This window comes from Heteronotia binoei, chromosome 3 (assembly GCF_032191835.1).
Source record: "Heteronotia binoei isolate CCM8104 ecotype False Entrance Well chromosome 3, APGP_CSIRO_Hbin_v1, whole genome shotgun sequence".
Classification (NCBI taxonomy): Eukaryota; Metazoa; Chordata; class Lepidosauria; order Squamata; family Gekkonidae; genus Heteronotia; species Heteronotia binoei.
In genome coordinates, this window is record NC_083225.1 from 133,208,470 (window position 1) to 133,232,449 (window position 23,980).

Genomic DNA, 23,980 nt, shown 5'->3' on the forward strand with positions numbered 1-23,980 from the left:
ATCATACTCCCATTTTGACATGTTACTGTTTTATTGGTTTCCCACACAAATGCTATCCAGACCAAATGATCTTTCAATTTGTTAATTTCACTTTTTGCCATTGGATTCTAACTTTGTTCCTTGTTGCATTCTTAACCACTGCCCACCAGCTATATGTAGCTCTGTTCACTGTACTCCATTCTATTGTCTGATGAAGTATGCATGCATATGAAAACTTTCATTCTGAATAAAACTCTGTTGGTCTTAACAATGCTGCTGGACTCCTACTTTGTTCTATTGCTTCAGACCAACAGAGCTGCCCACCTGGATCTATCTAAATGGAATATTATGACTGCTAGGTAAGGCTGACACAACCCCCCCCCCCAGTCTTTTCCTCTCCTTCTGCTACAGAGGACTGGGTGCATCTGCCTACCTCTCCACCTGTAAAAATGATAATATTCTTCAGGTGAAACTGCAAAGAGGAGGGAGAGGGCCCTGGGCAGGACAGAGAGCAGAGAGACCCTCTCTAAGCTGGGAGGGTACAACTCCCACTGGAACAGATGATAGACAGCAAAGGGGCTATATCCTCATGCCTATATCCAGTGGAATCCCTTCCCTCCATTCCTCACAGCCATCACACCAAAGCAACAAAAGAGCACAGAAAACAGTCCTTTCTTCCCCATGTTTCATAACTCTGCAAGTCAGTAAAGAGGCACTGTGGGATACCCAACTTCATGTGGACACATCCACTGCCAAGGGACCTCAGCAAGCCAATGGACTGGTAGCTGTTCTGGATCTTTCTCCTCCAACCCAAAGCAAGACCTACATCCAGCCAGACCACTGGTTTCCTCACCCCAAACTGTAGGGTTGCCAAGTCCAAGTCAAGAAATATCTGGGGACTTTGGTGATGGAACCAGGAGACTTTGGGGGTGACAAGCACAACTGAACTCCAAAGGGAGTTCTGTCCATCCCATTTAAAGGGACTGCACACCTTAAAAATGCCTTCCCTCCATAGGAAATAATGATGGATAGGGGCACCTCCCCCTTGTCCAATTCTTTTGAAACTTGGAAGGTATTTTGGGGAGATGCACTAGATGCTATGCTGCAAATTTGGTGCCTCTACCTCAAAAAACAGCTTCCCCAGATACCCAAGGATCCGTCCCAGTTTTGACCCACCCAAACACCTCGACCGCAGCTCTACAAGGGAAGGAGGCTGGGAAGTTGCTCTCTCTTGGGGCCTTGGGCTTAAGGAATGCTTTGCCCCCACCCCCTCCCACTGTGCTTGTGGCTCCATTTTCCCACTTGTCCCTGCCCCTCCCGCACCCTAAATAACAGCATTGCTTTTAAAAAGAAAAGATTTATATGTATACACTCACACTTATCAGAGATGGAATGCAAGTGAGAAGAAACACCGTGATCTGTTCCCTTGTGGAAAGAAATGGAACTCAGTCAACAGCAGGACACCACACGAGGCAGCGAGACCTACTGAGAAGACCTGCAGGGTCACATGGTGCTGCTACTGGTCATGTGAAACAGACAGCCTCCCTTTCAGGGCGGGCAGAAGGATGGAATGGGGAGGAGGAAGCTAATGATCAGAGAAAAGAGCTGCCGATAGAGCAGCTGACCCCAACTCAGGGGAGTGGGGGGGGGGGAGGGCTGTGTTCTACTCACAGGCTGGTTTGAGGCCGTTGATGGGTCGTTTTAGGCTCTTGGGAAGGAGGTTAGAAACAACTCAGTACTATCGTAGCTCTGCTGCACATGACCCTTCCCTTCCTTGAGGCAAGGGCATGGCCTGGGGCCCTTTAAAGGTGTTGGGGCCTCTAGGCCAGTGCCTAGTTGGTCTATTTAGTAATCCGGCACTGGCTCTTATTACTGGCACATGCCTCTGAATTGGAAAATAAGGATTAAACCATAGCAGTCTAATACAGTGGGCCCTCAAAACCATTAATTCCAGAAAAAGCAGCAAAATTGGCTAGGAATCTTGTGACACTTCACAGATTAACTAGGATGCTGTGGCAAAAGTTTTTGTGGAGAAGAGCCCATTCATTCTGTTGCATCTGATTAAGTAGCTTGTGATTAAGTTTGCCATAACAGAATTGTGTCTTAACCATTATCAGTATGCTTGACATAATGCACAGTTAAACTGAGAGTTCTGTTTTCCGTAGGGATGTATAAGGGCTGGCATTAAAATGAATACCTATTAGTGCAATAAACCCTTACCATTCATGGGGGATCCATTTCTAGGATCACCACAAATAACAACATCTACAAATACTGGGATGCAAGATTGTTACTACCTCCTAGTAGTAACAAAGTAATGATTGTGATGGGGTGGTGGAAATAAACCACATGACTAGTCTGGGCTGCAAAGTGTGCATAAGGGAAATTCCTAATCCAAATGGTGAGGGTCTACTGTGCCGTTAAGCCCTGCCCAGTTCCCATTAAAATCAAGACTTCTAATGTAATCCTAACTTTGTTTATTCAGTCTCCTTCTCTTCCCTAAAGCTGTCCAGGTGCAGATGTACCCTAATGCTGCATATTCTGTACACAATATGGCAAACACATGACAATGCACACTGAATTGAACAGCCTGGAAACTGCAAAACTGACACATGTCAAATAAAATAAGTCAGTTCAGAGGTGAAGGGAAGCACAGAGAACATACCCCATCAGAGAATGGCAAAAGGAAAACTAAATGAAGTAGGAGAGGAAATCGGATTCGGAATGTTTCTCCTTATGCCTATGGATACGTTCCATCGCACAGCTGATGTATGGGAAAGCTTGTAAATGGACATCAGGTTTTGCCAGTGGAGGCAATGGGACAGTGTCAATCCCTGAGCATTTATAATTTGTCCTTCATGCGTCGTGGTGGCTTCTGATGAGGGCGAGGCCTGGGCAGAGGGGGTCCGGGCTGTTGCTGCACTTCAGAACCAGGGGGTGGCTGCCTTTGTTGCGGTGGCTGACTTGGGGCAGCATGAACTGGAGGCTGGGGAAGCTTCCGATATTTCAGTGCATCATTTGCAGGCCTCAGTTCTCTTTCTTCAGCTGCAATAAAAATTGCTATCAGCAACCAAGTTATAACAGGATTTCATATTGTACAGCTATGCAAACATGGTGAACTTACAAAAAGGAATAAACAATTTCCAGTGTTCATCATGATAATACTTAGGGCGTTTTCGCACTGACCTTAATCAGCAGCGACACCCCTCTTCACCGCGCAGGATCGGCGCGGATTTCGCACTAATTGCCGCGGAGCACCCGGAAGAGCCGGAAAGTCCCGCAGCTTTTGCGGCGCAAATGGAAACTGGTTTTTGGCGGTTTACGTTTGCGCCGCAAAAGCCGCGGGACTTTCCAGCTCTTCCGGGTGCTCCGCGGCAATTAGTGCGAAATCCGCGCCGATCCTGCGCGGTGAAGAGGGGCATCGCTGCTGATTAAGGTCAGTGCGAAAACGCCCTTAGTATTTATATAGCTCTTTGAACACTCCTAGGGATGTTAGCCTGCAGTTGGGGCTAGGGGATCTCCCAGAATTACAGCTCATCTCCAGGCTATAAAAACCAATTTTCCTGGAGAAAATGGCCAACTTGGAAGGTGTATTCTATGGCATTTATACCCCACTGAAGTTGCCAACTGCCCCAGTGGAGGAAGAGGACCCCTTGCTGCCAGACCCTGCCCCCCACTGCCAATAAGCTGGCCAGCAGCAGGGTCTTACCAAGAGAGGGAGGAAAGCTCAACTTCATCGCTGGTGACATGGCAACATAACTTCCGGCATGCACCAGAAGTGATATCATCACATCGGAGATGTCACAGCAACACTCTGATATTTGGGAAAAAATTCTATGGTAGAAGCCATTTTTACCATAGAGTTTTTGCCCAGATATCAGCGCATTACAGTCATGGTATGATGATGTCACTTCCAACACATGCCAGAAGTGACATAGCCACATCACCAAACATGTTGCTTTTCAGACTTGGCACCTACCTTTAACCTTCAGCATGAATTAGAAGCATGTGACAGGAAGCCATGTGTCAGCAGAGTCACTTAACAGGCAGAGAAGAAGACAGGATTATAACCTGTCTTCATTGAGGGGTGGGATCTATATTGGCAATGTGCATGAAACACTGGAGAACCTCCTGATGAGGATAGTGAGGCCAATCCAGAGGAAAAGCAAGCAAGCAGAGGAGAGCTTTTGCACATGCATGGAACACTGAGGGACTAACTGGCAGGCAACGGCCAGGCCAAGCTGTGCTGGAATTAGCAAGAGACAGCAAGAGACAGCAAGGGATAACTTTTGTTAGGCGGGGGGTGGGCTGGGGGGGAAGATGTCTCTCCACTGCTGAGAGATCTCACTTCACTGTTCTGCAGCTCCTTTCAGCATATGTGCAAAAAGAGGCAGGAGGTATGGCAGCCTTACTCTCTAACACACGCAAGGTAGAAGCAGATCCTTCCCAAAAGCAGCAAAGGCTTTTAACTCATGACTTGTGCCAGGGCTTTTATTGTAGAAAACGCCCAGCAGGAACTTATTTGCATATTAGGCCACACACCCCTCACATCACCATTGTTTCACACAGGGCTTTCTGTAGTAAAAGCAAGAACTCATTTGCATATTAGACCACACCACCTGACACCAAGCCAGCTGGAACTGTGTTCCTGTGCGTTCCTGCTAAAAAAGAAAAAAAAAGCCTTGGCTTGTGCATCACTGAATTAAAACTGACTTTGGTTGCCATTATGTAAAAGTTGCTCATGTTTGCGAACCTAACCTTCCTATAGCCATTCCTGGACATCTGGCAGCATAGGCAATTGCTAGAATTGTGCAATTAAAGTCCTAGCCTTTATCAGTATGCTTAACCTGAAACCATGAACCTTGCTTCTTCACAGCCTAGGCATACTACCAATTACTGGACCCCACAGCCTCAGAGACAGCAACAAATATCTTGCTCCAAATTTTCAACACAAGCAGACAGTTGCACCAAATATGCAACAAGGTACCAACTGCAACCATTTGTTAGACCAGGGGTGGCCAAACTTGCTTCATGTAAGAGCCTGCTTCGGCGGGGAGGCGGGATACAAATTAAATATTATTATTAAGAGCCACATAGAATAAATGTCAGATGTTTGAGAGCTGCAAGACACAAATGTCAGGTGTTTGAGAGCTGCAAAACAGGAAAGAAGGCAAATAGATGGGAGGGATGGAGAGGTGGAAAGAAAGCAACTTCAAATGCATTCTCCAAGCTGCTGGCTGGCTTGGCTTAAAGAGAAAAATGTCATTTCCAAGTTAGTCAACAGGGGGTGGGGGGCTTTGAGAGCCACATAATGTGTGAAAGAGCCACATTTGGCTCCTGAGTCACAGTTTGGCCACCTCTGTATTAGACACTGGAACAACAACTACGGAATCAGCAACAAGGATACTGGATAAAGAACTGAGCAATGTTGGTTTAGCTGGAATGTGACATGTTAGAATTATGGTAATTGGAAACACAAGGTTTCTTTCAAGCATAATCTAATGCTGTTCTTTTTTGCTTTTATATTACATAGTTGGTTTCATATGTTGCAATTAGAATATTGGTAATATATCTGTTTTGTACATATTTTGTAATTATTTTGGAAATATCATACAAAAATTATTTCCCTATACATGTGGTCCCAGTCAGTGTTCCCTCTAAACTGAGTTAGTGTGACCTAGCTCACAGTTTTTTTAGCCACTGGCTCACACATTTGTCTTAGCTCAGCCTGCTCAGGAAGGATGGCCCCTGAAGGCACTAATTTATTTAGCAGTTCACAACTTTAATGCCAGTAGCTCACAAAATATAATTTTTTTGCTCACAAGACTCCACAGCTTAGAGGGAGCATTGGCCCCAGTATGATCAATCTAAAAGAGGTCAAGGAGATCTAATAAATGTGATATCAGGTTGGTGGTCTAATAGAACTAGAAGAAAAGACAGAGGCATGACACTGTAAGAGGTGGACAAGTTTAAACCACACAGGTTACATGAAGGAGCTAGACAGAAGAGAAGCTGCCAAAGCTTACTTAATAGTAAGCATATGTAATGACTGAGACACATACCGAAGATACATGGGGGGATGCTTTTGTAAAGTTTGACAGCTTTACTTCGTTGAGATGAAGAGAATGGGATCTAGAGCTGAGGTGCTTGGATAACCAGGTCTTACCTTGCAGTGTACGTCTTTCTGCTTTTTTCTTTCTGATACAACATATAAGTAGGGCCACAAAAATGACAAAAGTAATGATACCTCCTGCAATGTACATGATAAGGAAAATGTCTATTTCACCTGCAAAGACATGGACAAGGAACAATCAGAAATGCCAGTTCAATATTCACTGCTGATAGTCTATACTGATACTGTACGAATGATGGTCTTAAAGTTGACCATGTCTTCTTGCTAGACAGCTACTCTCATGCCAGAATTCAGAAGCTCTGGAAACAGCCAGATATGCCAACAGGTTGGCCACAACTAAAGCAAGTTCTTTTTAAAAAAATCCTTGGACATGAAGAGTAGCCAATCCTGCACTTAAAGTCCTTGTATTCTTGGCATATGTAAAGGTTAATTCACACATTTTCACATATGTTGTCTTGATGAGAGCTCACAGCTGACATGATCAACTTCCATTAGTAGCCTTGGGGTAGTCTTAGAGATAGAACTTTGTGGTGTTTTATGAATTATGAAAGTTGTTTTACTTCCACAAGGCATCATTTGATCTTGTAGTGTTTGATTGATGCAACTCCACAATTCACAAAACTGCATGGATCTAATTGCATTATACACCTGTGCTTATATTTGTCCATGTTTGGCAATGCAGTCAGATGTCCTTCATAAGTATATTTCGGCACTTGAACCAAAAAAGGATGCCTGCCATTGTAATATATCTATTTTTCTCCCTTCCCCAGGTAGGGTTGCCAGGTCTCTCCAGCCACTGGCAAAGGATTGTGTTTTTGCTAGATCCAGGTTGGGAAGCTCCTGAAGATTAGGGGATAGAGCCTGGGGAGGATTGGGACCTCAGTGGGGTACAATCCCATAGAGATCACCCTCCAAAGTAGCCATTTTCTCCAGAGGAATTGACCTCTGTAGTCTAGAGATGAGCTACCATTTCAGGGGAACCCCAGGTCCCATCTGGAGGATGGCATCCCTACTCCCAGGTTGGTAGAGGTGGCCGCAGGGGGGCAGAGAACAACATAATTAGATTTCTTAAGCTGCTCTGCATTTTTGCTGTTTATTCTAGGAGTAGTTCCTGTCTCTATATAGAAGAGATTCAACAGAACAGCACAGAAAACTCCGGAAAAAAGCTGCTCCATGCTATGCCAGCTGGTTTGCCATCTCTCTTTCTTGGAACAACAGATTTCAGGCATTGTGACAGCCATCTTTCCCTCACTCATCAGACCCTTTATGCTGCTTCTTGATTGCTCTTGTTCTGGCCCCTTTCCTTGTGCATTCTCTCACTGAGATTGCTGGAGTTTTCTGGTTGAAATGAAGAAAAGCAAATTAGGTTTTAGAAAAGGTTGGCCACTAAGTCAGTCTATGACTTTCACAATGGTACAGGTTTCCTCTGTGTTGATTAACAGATGCTTTTCAAGAGGTCAGTTAGCATGCAGTTATTATTAGAACTTACCCCAAGTGTACACACCTGTTCTATAGCAATACTCTTAACGGGTATTTCCTACATAGTATATCTGGGAAAAATAGGGACAAATAGTAAAATTAGGGTTGCCAGGTCTGGGTTGGAAAATACTTGGAGACTTTGGGGGTGGATCCAGAAGAGGGCAGGATTTGGCGAGGGGAGTCCATAGAGTCCACTCTCCAAAGCCACCATTTTCTCCAGGGGAGCGGATCTCTGCCAGCTGGAGATCAGTTGTAAGAGCAGGTGATCTCAAGGCTCCACCTGGAAGCTGGCAACCCTAAAAGAAACTGGTTTTCTTTTCATCATAGATGTTGACTGTCAGGCTCAGAGAGAAAAATGAGATAAGGGGGAAAAAACAGAAATGCAAAACAAGCATGAAAACATGTCCTGTACCACAAAAACTGCAGAAGCGTGCTCCCACGAAAAGGCAGACTTTCACCACGGGTGAACTGCTCAGTGCATCTGCCTGCTTATTGCAAAGAGGGAAGGCTTTGGAAAGTGTCCAGTAGCACCATGTATAATGCCCTGCAGGACAGGTTACATTACTGTAATCAGCCTACATGGGGCTGCCTTTGAATACTGTCCAGAAACTTCAGCAGATCCAAAATGTGAAGGCCAGGCTATTGATGAGGACTGGATCTTACTGTTGTAACTGATGGATGATGGAGGGTCTCTTTGCAGCAAGCTCACCTGTACTGGGAGATGTGGGGGTAGTGAGCAATAGAGCTGGAAAGGCAGGCATATTCTGCATGCTTTCATCTTGTCTGTTGTCTCTTTATTGCTTAGACTGCTAATCTCAGGGTCTTCCTTCCAGCTGTGCCTCTTTAAGTTTTCCCTCATACCCCACCCCCAAATCTCCAAGAGTACTTTCTGTCTCTTCTAGTTAGGGCTTAGAACTCCATGCTTTTGTTTCTGTGTCTGGGTTCCCTATTTTGATCAGAGTCCCTGATCAGCTCCAAAAATGTTGTTTTAAAAGACTAAAAAGCTGATTTTGCTCATGGGGTGGCATAGGAAGGGGAAATGCTCCTACTTCCCATCCCAAGCCATTTTCCTGAGCCTGAATAGTCCTGACTAGTCCAAGCATGTCAGAGCATTGCCAGCCTCCAGGTGGAGCCTGGAGATCTCCTAGAAGTACCATTGTTCTCCAGACTAAGAGATCAGTTGTTCTGGAGAAAATGTCAGCTTTGGATCTTGTATAGTATGGCATAATACCTGCTGAGGACCCCCTCCTTCCCCACATCCTGCCTTCCCCAGGCTCCACCCCCTCACACACATCTCCAGGAATTTCTCAACCAGGAGTTGGAAACCCTATTAAATGTCAGAGCTTAGATACCAAGCAGGATCAGCCAGAGTTAGTACTTGGGGCACCAAGGAAGACCAAGGCTGCTATCCAGCAGAAGGTGATAGCATAAATTGCCATAAGTGGGAAGAGGCATAGGTAGAGGGAAACAATGATGGATGAGTAGAACATTGCACTTCTTGGTCTTGATAGTGAACAGCTGACCTTCTCTGGGACAGCCACAACTGCACTAAAAACTGAGAGCCCACAACTTGTTTTTATGGCAAGTATGGGGAACTCAATGGTTGAGGCTCACTTACCAATACTAATCTGTCTGTGCTCCTGTGATTAAAGCAGTCCCTTGGTTCCAAGCTACTTTCCCTGAGTGTTGCACAATGCATAAGATGATAAATTGGCTGAGATCATAAACCATTAAAATGAGAACTGTTAGATTTAACCCACAGTCCACCAACCTCTCATTCATTTTGGTACCCTTGCAACAACCTAGGTTCTGGTACAGTTAAAGAGATACTTCAGCAAGATATGTTGGTACCTAGGCAACTGAGTTGTATCTCAGCTTTTTGCAGGCTGCTGCTAATGGAAGCCTCACAGCTGACTTTCCCACGATTGCTTTTTAGTTGCTGTGTTACTTTCCACGTCTTGTTAAGATATTTCAGTTCTTGATCCCTCTTCTGTTCTTCTTTCTCTTGAAACAATTTAAAGCTAGGCACTGGCTTCTTGTTGTATTCCACCTCACAACTCAGTATTTTCTTGGGACATTCATATGTGAGCTTCAGTGGAGGTAATGGTTCTGAAAGAGAGAATGCAGGAATGAGCTCTGAGAATTACACTGGCTAAAATGGATTTAAGAACTTCACCTGATTGTGTCTTACAATGAGATTCAAATTACTAAAATAGAAGCTACGTAATTAAAATACATAATGTAAAATTAGGGCTTTTTTGTAGCAGGAATTTCTTTGCATATTAGGCCACACACTCCTGATGTTGCCAGTCCTCCTGGAGCTTACAATAGGCCCTCTACTAAGAGTGCTGTAAGTTCTTAGAAGATTGGCTACATCAGGGGTGTGTGGCCTAATATGCAAAGGAGTTCCTGTTACAAAAAAAGCCCTGTGTAAAGTTAATTTTTAAAAATGATGTTCTGTTATAATATGAAGAGACTCAGGGAACAGCAATACAGAAACAGAGAAGTGAGCAAAAATTGAATTTGGCATATGACATAACAATCAACTCAACAAATTCCATATAAGTGAACTAAAGGTAAAAACCACTGGTAATAGCCCAGAGGTGGGCATCTGCCCAGGCTGTGACAACTTTGAGGAGATCTTTCTGAGATGGGAAATGAAAAACAGAGAGAGGAAAAATGCCAGAGGGAAAGCCAGTGTTGGCTCAAGACATTTTGTTGCCTGAGGTAGGACACAAAATGACACCCTATACCCTGTTATCCTTATGGCTGTGCCTTTGGTGAGAAGGACAACTCTAGCCATCTAACCCTTACAGCAACCCTGACCTCTAGTCCACTCTCTTGCCCTGTTTTGCAACTGGGAACTCAAATCACAGGCTTTTGACACAGGGTAGACTGAAGTCTGCAGGCCACTTTGAGATCAAACAACTAAAAAGGTCATCATTCAGAATAGCAGATTGAAACAACATGCTGTGTTTGTGTTTTATTTATTTAAGATAAAATTAAATTAAAATACTGTTCCAAACAAGCACTGCAACTCAAGCATCCTCCCTCATTGGCGGGAACTGGAAGTCTTATTTATTTATTATTTGGATTTATAACCTGCCCTCTCCGCAAGTGGGCTCAAGTGTTATGCCCCCAGAGAGCATGCAGAGTAACTTTGTTTAACCTTACACAACTACAGGCAATGGCAATACCGTTAGGATCAGAGAACAGAGTTTGCTAAACTGATATGATGAGTTTAGAGAGCTTTAAGTCCCAGAACTGCTCTTTTGGAAGGATAAGACAGCACCTTTAGCACAACAGTTTGCAAATAATTAGCTGAAGCAGTGGGAAAACGTTTAGCCCTGACAAAAGAAACACAACAATTCTATCTCTTCCCAGCCAAACATGATCTATCTTGTTCAGTCAGTACAAACCAAAATAGAATTTAGGCATCTACCAGCCTGTCTTACTTCACATGATTTTGCAAAGATAAAACGGGATAGTTTCAAGCCTGTTTCCCTGAACTATAGGAGGTGAGTGGAACTATAGGGCAGTGCATACTTCCTCCTTAAAGGATGCTATAGCTATTTAAAGAACTCTAAAATGGACCACAATATAATTTATTTCTGAAATAAATAATCAAACATAGAATCAGACTGTCCACTGTACCTAGCTGCAAGCAAACATTGTTCAAAGAAATAGGCACTAGTGGCTACTAACTTCCAGGTGGTGCCTGAAGTCTAACTGAAATTACAGTTCATCTCCACACCAAACAAATGTGTTTCCCAAAAGGAAATTGCACTTTTAACCATAGAGTTTCTGGCAATTCCTACAAGCTACCTCCGTTGTTTTCAGATATTCCCTAGAAGATACATCATTGCACAGGCAACACCAGTGAGTTTCAATTTTTAAATTTATTTTAATCCCTCCCTTCCCTCCCCGGTAGGAAATGGGAACTTAGGTCAGAGGATCCCCCACCCCCATCAAGTAAGTAAGTAAGTAAAATTTTATTTATATCCCGCCCTCCCCCGCCGAAGCAGGCTCAACATCTTGGCAGCTTTATCTGGAGGGTAGATCCGGTGGAATCATAGCTCAGCTGAGCTCCTTTTCTTCCTCACATTGTGCCCTCCCCAGACACAGCCCCCAAACACCCAGAAATTTACAAAGACAGAGTTGGCAATCCTATTCAACAACATTAGTAGAATGTCAGAAAATAGTGAGCTAGCTTTTAAATTTCATAAAACTCTTTATCAGACTGGATGTTAAATGAAACGTATCAACATTTCATTGCAAGCTGGGATGCTGGTTTCTGTGGATTAGTCTGTCCTACAGGCTTGGCCTAATGCGGGGAAAGGAACAATAACTACATGGACCTTGTTAGAAAATGGCTCTGTCTGAGCATCCATCAAGGTTTTGTCCAAGCATCAGGGCCTAGAAAAGGTGGTTTCCCCATTGTTGAAGGGAGGCAGCAGATCCATTTCTGAGGGTGAAGAAAGAGAAGCTTGGAGTCTAGAGTAGGGTTGCCAATTGTGAGTTTGGAAATTCCTGGAGGTCTGAGGGTGGAGCCTAGGAAGACAAGGGTTTGGGGAGGGGAGAGACCTCATTGGGGTATAATGCCTAGAGTCCACTCTCTGAAGCAGCCATTTTCTAAAGGAGGACTGATCTCTATAGCCTGGAGAGCCATTGTAATTCCAGGATATCTCCAGACTCCACCTGGAGGCTAAAGTAAAGCAGCCAGAAAGCACCAATTATCTCCCTAACTCAAAGAAAACACCAATTATCCCCTTTGCTCAATGAAAACATCACCCAAAAGTATACAAAACATTTATATAAAGATACTACATCACAAGAAAAGATTTATGCTACAATAGAAATACTAATTCCAATAAATACAAGAGGCAGGCCTCAGATTCAGTGGGAGCTCACAGGAGCACAGCTCCTGAACCTTTCTGAGAGTTCCATTGAATAGTTGGTGAAGCTGCATAACAATCCCTGGATGAGCTCCACCACCTATTTTTCTACAGAATGACCCCTGGAGGTATCTATATACTCAATAACAAAATAGTGTTACAGGTCCAAGCTTACAAGGAAATAATGTTGGCAATGTACAATATACAATGTGTGTGAATATAAATTTTCCAAATGTACATAAAAATAAGTTCTCAATGGAATTTTGATTGTTATTCCTGTTTCAATCAAAAATCTTTATCAAGAGATGCACATGTAAACAAACCTGAGAATGTGAAAATAAATAGCATAGGTAGAAGCTAGTATAAAGAATCATTAAGAGTAAAAAATAAACGCTGCACAACCATACTCACTCAAAAATTTTTACATTAGAATTTTCTTGGCTTTGTAGCCAGTACTAATATGTTTGGTTTTTACTGCTTCTTTTTCATAGAGCCAAGCAACCTCTGTAACATTCATGACACAATGGTTGCTGCACTTTCACCAGGTTAAAGGCTCTCAATGAAGCCTATCTCCACACACTTCAAACAGGATCAATGTAGCACAGGTGCTTGAAAGAGACAGGCAAATCTTGTATGTTGCACATTGCCAACATTACTTCCTTGCAAGCCTGGACCTGATACCGAGTATATAGATAGCTCTTGTATTTACTGGAATTAGTACTTATATGGTAGCATAAAGCTTTTCTTGTGATGCAGTACCCTTATATAAATGTTCTGTATACTCTTGGGTGATGTTTTCATTGAGCAAGGGAGATAATTGGTGTTTTCATTTATTTGTTTATTGGATTTATATCCTGCCCTCCCCGCCGAACCAGGCTCAGTTAGGACATAATTGATGTTTCCCCCTGGAGGCTGGCAACCCTATGAGAGAGACTGATGTGAACTGGCTAAAATGGCCTTGGGTGCAGGATCTCTTGCCTTCTAGGGATCTAATGTGGGTAGAAGATCTCCTCCTCTACAGGAGTACTTCTTTGCCTCTGCCTGTGCTCTACCCAAAGCAAATTCATTTTAAAATGACACACCTCCAGCAATGTTCTCTCAAAGCTGTGGAGTCTTGTGAGCAAAAATTCCACTCTGTGAGCTACTGGCATTAAAAGTTGTGAGCTTGTAGTGTCTTGTGCTCAAACAAAGCACTACGCAGCCCCGCAGTAAAGGGCGACCAGGGGAAGTCCCTTGGTCACCCTGCACAATGCAGGAAAAGACTCCGCCTATCAAGATCAGCGGCGGGAAGTTTGACTGGCAGGATTGCGCTGGCCAGCTAGGGGGCTGTTCCGGGATAAATGTATATAAAGCGGGTCCCGGCCTGCGTGTGCCAGTTCTGTGATGTACCATCCATTAAAGCATGTTGCCATCAGCATGTCTCGTCTCTGAGTACATTACACTGGCGACGAAGGTGGGATCCAGCTAGGAAGGGTTCCCCGTGCGGAAAGCGGCTGGCCTGGCTGAAGACGAGGAAGGCGCAGGACCGCAAGAAACTGAGACGCCCGCCGCCACAATGGCGAACTCTAGCGTAATGACGGGCCATCTTGCTGAGTTCAATCCTGACCACCCCGAACGATGGAGACCTACACCGAATGGGTCGAGTGCTACCTGCGGGCCAACATGATCACGGATGACAACCGCATGAGGGACGTCCTGTTGAGCATCTGCGGAGATGCAACCTTCGAGATCACACGCGGTCTCTCTGCCCCCGCGAAGCTCACTGAGAGGACATACGGGGAGGTTGTCAGACTCCTCACAGGGCATTTCTCGCCCCAACCGTCCATCGTAGCCCGCCGATTCCTCTTCCATAAGAGGGATTAGAAGCCCGGGGGAACGGCGGCAGTTTACCTGGCCACTCTCAGGCAGATCGCAGGAAACTGCAGTTTCGATAAGCGGGAGGAGACCCTGAGAGACCGATTCGTCTGGGGCCTCCGAGACGAAAGGCTGCAGCAGAAGCTCTTCGCCAAGGAAGAGCTCACCCTCCAACAAGCCTTCAACAGGGTGACAGCCTTCGAGAGAGCCACCAAAGCATACAGCCACCCACGTGGAGAGACCGTCCACCAGGAAGAGATGGCACCTGGCGGGCCGGAGGACAAAGAGGCTTTCCAGCTCCGGCGGCCACAAGGGATGGACCCAAGGGCCCCCACGAGACAGCAAGCAGCGGAAAGACCCTCCACCATCAGATGCTCCAGCTGCGGCGACCCCCACGAGAGGAGGGACTGTCCATACCACAACATGGATTGCCGAAGCTGTGGAAAGATGGGCCACATTGCTCGGGCTTGCCGGGTAAGAACAGCCGCCAGAGACCGACAGCGCATCACAACTCCACCGAGGCCCACACGACAGCGTCTACCAGCCTACAGGTATTGAACTTGCCCCTCTCCGCCCCCGACAAGGTCAAAATGTCGGTCCTCATAGAGGGCGCCCCCTGTCTTATGGAAGTAGACTCGGGTTCCTCCATCTCCATTATCCCGGAGGAAACCCTACGGAAATTATGTCCCCGCTGCCGCATCCAACTGAGGCTGGCTGACTTTGTTCTAAGGGACTTCCAAAAAAACCCCGGTATACATCACGGGCTGGGCCCGGGTACGGGTAGAGAGAGGAAACTTCAGGGGACCATTAGATATTCTGGTGGTAAAGCGCTAGCTCACCACCCTATTGGGGCTGGCCTGGTTCCAACCACTCAGGATCCAGTTAGTGGGGGTGGAGCAGGTACAGGCGAGCAGTTTTGAGGATGTCTGCCGAGAGTTCCCAGCCGTATTCGATGGGTCCCTGGGGCCGCCCATCACGCTGCCGCTCGACCCCATGGTCAGACCAATCCGGCTCAAGGCGAGGCGGGTCCCGTTCGCCTTGAAACCAAAAATCGAGGCGGAGCTGGACCGCCTCACAGCCCAGGGAGTTCTAGAACCAGTGTCCTATGCGGCCTGGGAAACCCCCATAGTAACACCGGTAAAGCCCAATGGCGATGTGAGGATCTGCACTGACTATAAGTGCACGATCAACAAAGCGCTCCAGGACAACCCCTACCCTGTCCCGGTGGTCAGCCACATACTGGTGGCGTTAGCGGGGTCAAAAATTTTCGGGAAGTTGGACCTGGCACAAGCAATTGCCGGTCGACGCCAGGTATGGATGAGTAGATAGAGGGGTGGGTGAGAAGGTGCCAACCCTGCCAAGAGTCCAGGCCCGATCCGCCCTCCGCACCAATCCACCGGTGGGAGTCCAACCAGCGGCCGTGGTCCCGTCTCCACTTAGATTTCGCCGGGCCGTACCAGGGGCAAATATTCTTCATACTGGTCGATGCCTACACAAAATGGCTAGAGGTGATCCCGGTAGCATCTACCTCCACGGCAGCAGCAGTCAGAGCCTTGCGGAGGGTCTTTTGCACGCACGGGATCCCCGATACCCTGGTCACGGACAATGGCACCGCATTCACCTCCCGGGAGTTCCGGGAGTTCATCGGAAGTTACCTAATAAAACACATTAGGTCCGCCCCTTTCCATCCGGCCACCAACGGCCAGGCCGAACGCATGGTGCGAACCACCAAAGAGGCTCTGGGTCGCATTGTTCTAGGGGACTGGGACCACCGCCTCGCAGCCTTCCTGTTCCATAACAGGATCACCCCCAACCCAACAACAGGGTCCAGTCCCGCGGAGTTGCTCATGGGGCGGAAATTGACTACCAGGCTAGACAGGCTACACCCGGACCGAGCCACTGACATCCGCGGTTCCCCAGAAGTCAGGGAAGCGGTGCGGGGGTTCTTTCCGGGCGATCCCATCTATGAGAAGAACTTCGCAAGCGGTCCAGAATGGGTAGCCAGCTGGGTACTGAGGGTGACGGGGTCCCGGTCATACGAGGTAGCGACCGAGGGGGGCCAGGTTCTGAGGAGGCACATTGATCAGCTGCGCCGCCGCACCTTGCCGGAGGAACTACACGAGGCGGAGGAAGTGACAAGCGAGGGAGAGCCAGCAACGGAAACCCCAGAAGCGGCCCCGCCAGCGCTGAGCCTGCCTACGTACGATTCCCCGAGGCCAGCCTATCCTGAACTGCAACCAGAGTCGGCCCACCAGCCATCGAGGGAGAATCCCCAAGAGGCGGCCCTCTGCCCGGGGCCCATTTCCACGCCGCAAGCAACCCCACGGCGATCTACCCGGGAACGCAGGGTGCCAGCCTACTTGCAGGACTATGTATCTGAGACTAGGGGGGGGAGGAGTGTAGTGTCTTGTGCTCAAACAAAGCACCACGCGGCCCTGCAGTAAAGGGCGACCAGGGGAAGTCCCTTGGTCACCCTGCACAGCGCGGGAAAAGACTCCGCCTATCAAGATCAGCGGCGGGAAGTTTGACTGGCCAGGATTGGGCTGGCCAGCTAGGGGGCTGTTCCGGGATAAATGTATATAAAGCGGGTCCCGGCCCGCATGTGCCAGTTCTGTGATGTACCATCCATTAAAGCATGTTGCCTTCAGCACGTCTCGTCTCTGAGTACATTACAAAGCTACTGCATAAATTAGTTTGCTCTGGAGCCATTTTTCCTGAGCTAAGACAAAATGTGTGAGCTCGGGGGCTAAAAAACTGTGAGCTAGCTATTTCAGCTTAGAGGGTACACTGATCTCCAGTCTGTCTCTTTCAAAGGGAATCAGCCCATTGCAGCACTGAACTGCAACTATGACAAGAGCTTGTTACCGATTTCTTCACCCAGTAAGAACCACTAGAAAAGAAAGTGCAGGAGTTAAAGCTGGGAAAGGGCAGGGGGTGGGGGGGAGAGAAATAGAGCAGCCAGTGCCTGGAATTCACCTTGAAGAAAAAATGGTTGAAGACTCATTTACACCATGTGCACCCCAGGAAAACCTAAGCAAGCAGGATCAGGTCCCTGCAGCTGAAGTTCCCCAGAAACAAGCTATTCAAGCAGGATCCACCCAGAAACCTATGCCTTAAGGAAGGAGGGAGGCATCAGTTAGCTTCCGTTTAAAATATTGCCATTCATAATAGTCTGGGGTGATGGGTAGCTGAGTAGAATCACCTTGTTGACCTTGCAGAATATCCCCTCCAGCTGGATCACAATCTGCTGAAGGTCTTAGTTCTGAATGATAAGGATTGCCACCTCCAGATTGGGGAGTTCCTGGAGATTTGGGAAGGAACTTCAGTGGGGTATAATGCCATACAGCTTACCCTCCACAGCAGCCATTTTCTCCAGGGGGAATTATCTCTGTTGTTTGGAGATGAGTTGTAATTCCCAGAGATCTCCAAGTCTCACCTGGAGGATGTCAATGCTAAAAGCTAAAAGCAGACCAAATGGTGAGATGGATTGTCCCTAGGGAGCATTTGGATTGTCACCTGGGAGCATTTGGAGGGCAGGAGTATTTGGGAGTGGAGACTGGGAAAATAATGGCACATAACAAAGTATGGAGATTCGAGGTGTGTTACTGGGACTGTAACATCAGTGCCAGCTACTCATCTGGAAGTGAAGTCACGGCATCATACTCCATCATTCCTCCCACCTTCATTGGCTCCCACTGCTTCATTAATCAAGGGCAGGGGCCAGAGCAGGGTGGGAGGAGGTTGCTGACCACAGCAAGCACCAGGTGCAGCAAAAGACAGAGAGAGACTTCCCACAATTTGCCACAGGGAAACATTTCTCCTTCAGTTGTTCTTTATGGAAATATCCTTCTACAAGTAGCAGAACTCACCCCAGAACAAAGCACAGCGTAATTCATCAAAAGAGTATTTGGGTGGGGATGAGTTTTAAGTACCTTAACAACTTCTTTAGAGCAAGGAGCTTTGACAGTCTTTGGGAGTCATGAAATAAGAGATTTTGCAACTAAAGACTTGTGCGTGTGTTTCTGTGTTGTGTGTACTATTTGGACACCTGTGGCATATTTATGCAAAGCAATGCCAATGTAGTTAAACATCTAAATGTTTGTTTGTTTCATTAAATTTTAAACCGCCCTCATTCTGCCGAGGCTGTGCTCAGGACAGTATACAGCATTGTAAATTCATAACATATATAATTAAAAAAAATTAAAACAATAAAAACACACTGATTAACCCAAAAGATGACACTAGAAAATTCCAGTAGTGCCACTCCACACTGGGGATGGGGGTGCCAGAAGGATGAGACCCTCGCTGCCCTCAGCCAAATACCTGGCAAAACATCCCTGCCTTGCATGCTGTGCGGAACTGCATGAAGTCCTGCAGAGCATGGATCTAAATGTTATCCACAATGTATCTTTCTGGACTGCTTCTGTTATAGGTATGTGAAAGAAATTTCTGTCTTCTGACTCTTGACTGTTTAGGGCCTTTGCTGAGTGTGATGACTGGTCAAAGAAACAAAACAAAGCACAGTTTATACTAACTTTAAGCCTTGAACAACAAGAAAGGAGCAGAAGTGGCATATTGGGGGGGGGGGGGAATCAGAACCCATGGCAAAAGGAATAGTAATATTTTTTTAATAGCTGTAGATACATCCTCAGAGTGTCTTAATTGTCAGGTAGTGGCTCTGCCCAAGACCAAGACCAACCCACCCATTTCTTAGCTGGTTTTCTGCAGCAAATATCTCCAGATGTTTCAGGGGGTCTACATGAGGACAGAACATGTGGTAGCCCAGGCAACACTCTAGTGGGTGACTTTCAGCAAGCCTGTGCCGTCATTCCCTCCCTCTGTGTACAGTGTATACCTACTTTTTAAATATATGCATTGAGTCATTCACATGTTACATTCTACACATGTACAGCTAAGCATGTGATACATACCCCACATCTGCTCAAGTTGCAATTGCAAAGTGAAAACGCATTGGCTCTTTCTTGCAAACTGAGATACATGCAGGATGTATGTGAATTCACCATAACATTCAAATAGAGCTATGCTTAAACTGAATTGCTGAGCTCACCATGTAACTGACACCACCCCAATCTCTTTTATCATCACCTCCAAGTTTGACTTCCACTGTGGTATAGTCTCAATTTCTTTTGGAGGTTGGTTGGGCTGGTTAAGTGTTAATCAGAATCGCATGCAGTCAGATTATCATGTGCTAACAGTAACAATTATCATCTGAATAAAGTATTTCCATACTTACCCCTGGATGGGAAGCAACATAGAGCTAAGAGAGAGAATGCATGGGGATTGATCCAGAGACAGGGAAGGGAGGAGAACTAAAGATGCCCCTTAAACTGGCATAGGGGCACCAGGATGGGCATAGCATTGATACTCACCCACAACATGCAAAGTGATCAAGTTGCTATTTGATACCAAAATTCCATCTAGATTGTATATATGTACTGTGTAATTTGCAGCATCACTCTTCAGCAATCTTTCTATTTTAAGGGTTCCATTGGGAAATGTATGGTACTTTTCAGCATCATTCCGTGTCTGATTTTTCTTTTTTGTTCTCAATGAAGCAATAGGTTTTGTGCCCATTTTCCATTCTATTTTATGTAATGTGCCTTGTGAGGAGGAAATGCACAGAATAACCGAATGGTTAAGAATACCATAAACCACGTCCTCACAAGCAGCAGCTCCTGCAAAGAAGGCAAACAAACATTACACAGGCATTCAGGCTATATTAGAAGAAGACAAAGACAAAATTGGATTTATATCCCGCCCTATACTCTGAATACTCTGAATCTCAGAGCAGTCTCAATCTCCTTCACCTCCCCAACCACAACAGACATCTAAGGATTTAAAGTGGTATAACGTGGTGTCCTTGATATTTAAATTCCTTCTTTTGCCTTATATTTCATGCCATTGGGAGCCTTTTCATTGATATGTTGACTTGCGTATATTTATCAAACTGATGCTCATATGTCTGCCCACACAAATACAATAGATACAACTGAAGCATGGTTGATAGTGTGGTTAACCAAGGGTTAAAGAGCCAGTTTATAAAGCTGCAGTCCCCCCTAAAAGAACAAGCTGGCATCTTAAGGTACTTTTAAGTCAATTTCTGCATATGGTCTCATCTGTGGAGGTGTAGTGCCTTTCAGTGACTTTAGGTAGTGTCTCAGCTGCATCTTTTCCCAGCAAAACAAGATCTAGCCACAGTTATCCATATTTTGATCACATCAAGGCTACAACAACCACAGTGACAGCACGCAAGAGTGTGCTGGATTGCAGCTAAGGAGAGTTGCTGGACTAAAGAGGAGATTGCCTGCTTGAATGGTTTAAAAAGAGCACACTGTGCATGCTGGGAAGGCTGTCACTGGAAAGACAATTCTAGAAACTTTATACCAGACTATTCTGTCCTCCACCGCCACTTCCCAGTATCCACAGCCTCACCTTTTTCTTAGCAAAATAAAAGATAATTACTATTCTACAATGAACTTCAAATAGAAAAAAAAATCAAACAGATCATATGATTCACAGTGCAGGCTATAATGAGTTTAACTGGTAAATCAACTAAAGTTGTAGTTGATTCATGTGGCACAGGCAAATTTAACTGGAGTCTGCAAATTTTAGCCTATTTTACAGAGTGCTTAATAGCATGTTCATTTGCCTTTTTTAGTTCTGATATGTTAATAAATAAAGTTAACATGATAGGCCCCACAAAAATGGTAGTCTTTCCTTCAATTAGAGAATGTCGCTTTGTTTATTTGATTCACAGTATAATCCCATGCAGAGTTACTCCAGTCTAAACTCATTGAAATCAATGGCTTTATAATGAAATAACTCAGTATAGGATTGCATGTAAACTATATTTAGATTTACATACATAACTTTTCTTTAGATATATTTGCAAATAATTAATCAATTAAAATGGCAGATGATCAATTAGAAACCTTGCATTAAGCGTTGGCACTAATTTATATCCACAGTTTTAACTAAAAATAAACTGCCATGCTTATTTGAATTTTCAGCACTCAGTTTTTCATCTAAAAGCACTTTTCCCTATCATCTGCACATACATCATTATAGAATAAGATCATTTGTCAAAAGGATTCCTTTGTGGTAGATTATTTCAGAATTGCAGCTGTCACACAAGTTTATCATCTATTTAAAATAAAAATTTTAAAATAAAAGCATTTGCATTACTAGTAAACCTGAGTCTGCTCTGGTGGGGAGGGTGGGATATAAATCTAATAAACAGAAATATTACTACTGACGTTATAAGAGAACTGTGAATTCTGAAATATAGAGATCATGGGTTGAAGAAGAAAATTATAGCTATTTGCCCTGAAATGTTTTTGTTGTGCAGTATACATTTTCTTCCATTCTATTCCACTTGCAACAATACACTGTCTGAGGCTGCTTCTGCACAGTGATGTTTCCTCATGGAGCTCTAAATGCCACTTTGAATGTGGAAGCATTTCCCCACTGCCCTTGCCTCAGCCCTCCATAACCACCGTTCTCTTGATGCTGGCAAAGGGCTTCACAGGCTTTTAAAAATTTTATTTTAAAAGCTGATGATTGCTGGATTGCTATAGAACAATAACATGATAGAAATCTATTATTGTGCTTTGCTATCTCCTCTGAATCCCCAGCATTCATTTCTTTTTTAAAAGTCTCTTGCCCTTGTAGTTCACATTTCTGCATACATCTCTGCAAAAGACTGAGAAGCTAGAAGACCATGACAATAGATTGTTAGGATGTTGTGGTGCGCTGTGGTGATCTAGTAAGGGAAAGCAGCATGTTATAGCCTGATCTCATTAGATCTCAAAAGCTAAGAGGAGTTGGTACTTGGAAGGAAGACCACCGAAGAAGATTCTGCACAGGAAGGCAAACCACATCTGCTTCTTACTTGCCTCAGAAGCCCCTTGCTGAGGTCACCAAAAGTTGGCTACATCTTGATGACACTTTACACATACACAACCTCAGGTGGCAGGGTGAAGAATGGCAGCCAATGGGGAGCCATGGTGAGGAGTTTGGAACCAATATGGAGGAACCTTCAAAAAGGCATACCTTCCCATCCACAAGGTGTGCCAAGGTGCTCTGTCTGAAAACTTTCCAAAAAGATTGTATCAAATCAGCTTTGAGAAAGATTGCATCAACATAGGGGAAAATCTGGAAAGTGGGCAAATTGGGGATGGCTTTGTGTGGAAGCTCCCCCCCTCCCAAAAAAGTTAGTTTGAATGCCAAAACAGAGCAATTTTTTTGTGTGGAAGCAACCTGAATTACACTCGCATTATATTAATGATCCTCATCAGTGTATCTTTGTGAATATTCTGACTTTGTCCATAGCGTTCTCTGTAATAGCTCCCAGTTAACTGATTTATACCAGTGGAGAAGTCCTATTTTATATACTTACAGACCCATCCTATGAAATGCATATTTATTTAGCCCTAACAAATTCAGTCATATGGTTATATCCTACCATGGAACTCAAGGTAAAGTATATGGATGGGGTAATCCCAGTTTTTAAATTACAAAACCTCATTAGGAGTTTTGGCTGAGAGAGGAATAAAGAAATAGTAGCACAAGCTTATCTAATGAATCTCAGACTGAATTCTCATTCTCTAAGCACTACATTGCACAGATAAAGTTGCTAACTAGCCAGGATATAGAATCATAGACAACTTATGGAGACTGCTTAGAGCTTTCAAGGCAAAAGAGGTTCAGAGGTGATTTGCCATTGCCTGCCTCTGCATAGCAACCCTGGATGTCCTTGGTGGTCTCCCATCCAAGTACTAACTGGAGCCGACCAGGAATTACAAGTGATCCCCAGACTACAGAGATCAGTTTCTCTGGTGAAGATGGCTGCTTTGGAGGGTGGGCTCCCTCCAAGTACTAACCAGGGCCAACCCTTCTTAGCTTCCAGGATCTGATAAGATCAGGCTACCCTGGGCTAACCAGGTAAGGGCTGCCATCCCCATAGCAAAGCACAATTTGAATTCTAAACCAACATTCAAATTTTAGTCGCACTAAATTACAGCCTATGTAGAAAGAACTTCAGCTTTCCTGGGAGCAAAAGATCTGACATAATTTTTAAATGTTGGCTATCCATTTATATCAATATGATAGCTAATAAGAGTTGTAAGCGGAGAAGTGGTTATAAACTTACCTTTTAGACAAAAAGAGATGGTCAACAGGAATTTAATTAGCAAAACGTTGCCTGCATTCATTTTAAGGCTGAATTCTTGCACTTCAGGTAAGAGAGATGCTGTGTTCTGAGGATGCAGATCGAGTTGGTTGTCAGTTGCCCTGCTCACCTCCTCCCTTGTTAGCATTCCTCTCAATGCACACACTAAACAGCAGGGTCAGCTGGTTTTGTGGCTCTCATTTTTAGCAGTATACAAGGTTCGCAGAAGCACTTGTCTCACCCTTTCCCCCTTTTTGCTTTAAGTTCTTTAAATTTCCCCACCCCTGATCTGCAAACTCACACAGATAAAAGAGCTACTTTTTAGGTAGTAATTAAAACAATCAAAATTGTACTCTTGACCGTAGAAGGCAGTATCCAAGTCCAAAGAACATGGAGTGTACTAAAAAAACACTCCTAATCTAGATATCTATCAAAAACTAAAGGCTAAAG

General features: G+C 45.0%; 1 protein-coding gene across 2 annotated transcripts; it reads right to left on the minus strand.

The window, feature by feature from the left end:
- Nucleotides 1-2,777: 2,777 nt before the first annotated feature.
- Nucleotides 2,778-23,573, minus strand: CD2 (CD2 molecule). Of its 2 annotated transcripts, XM_060235151.1 has the most exons (5): nt 23,513-23,573; nt 19,731-20,036; nt 9,443-9,700; nt 6,146-6,265; nt 2,778-3,024 (listed from the first exon to the last, which is right to left on the minus strand). In XM_060235151.1, exons 1-5 carry the CDS (start codon nt 23,571-23,573, stop codon nt 2,822-2,824), a joined length of 948 nt encoding a protein of 315 aa, XP_060091134.1. In that variant the 3' UTR covers nt 2,778-2,821. The 2 variants fall into 2 exon arrangements, 1 of the variants encoding a protein (XP_060091134.1); XR_009555231.1 differs by lacking the exons at nt 9,443-9,700; nt 19,731-20,036; nt 23,513-23,573 and having other exon boundaries at nt 2,936-3,018; nt 6,146-6,234.
- Between the last annotated feature and the right edge of the window lie 407 nt (nt 23,574-23,980).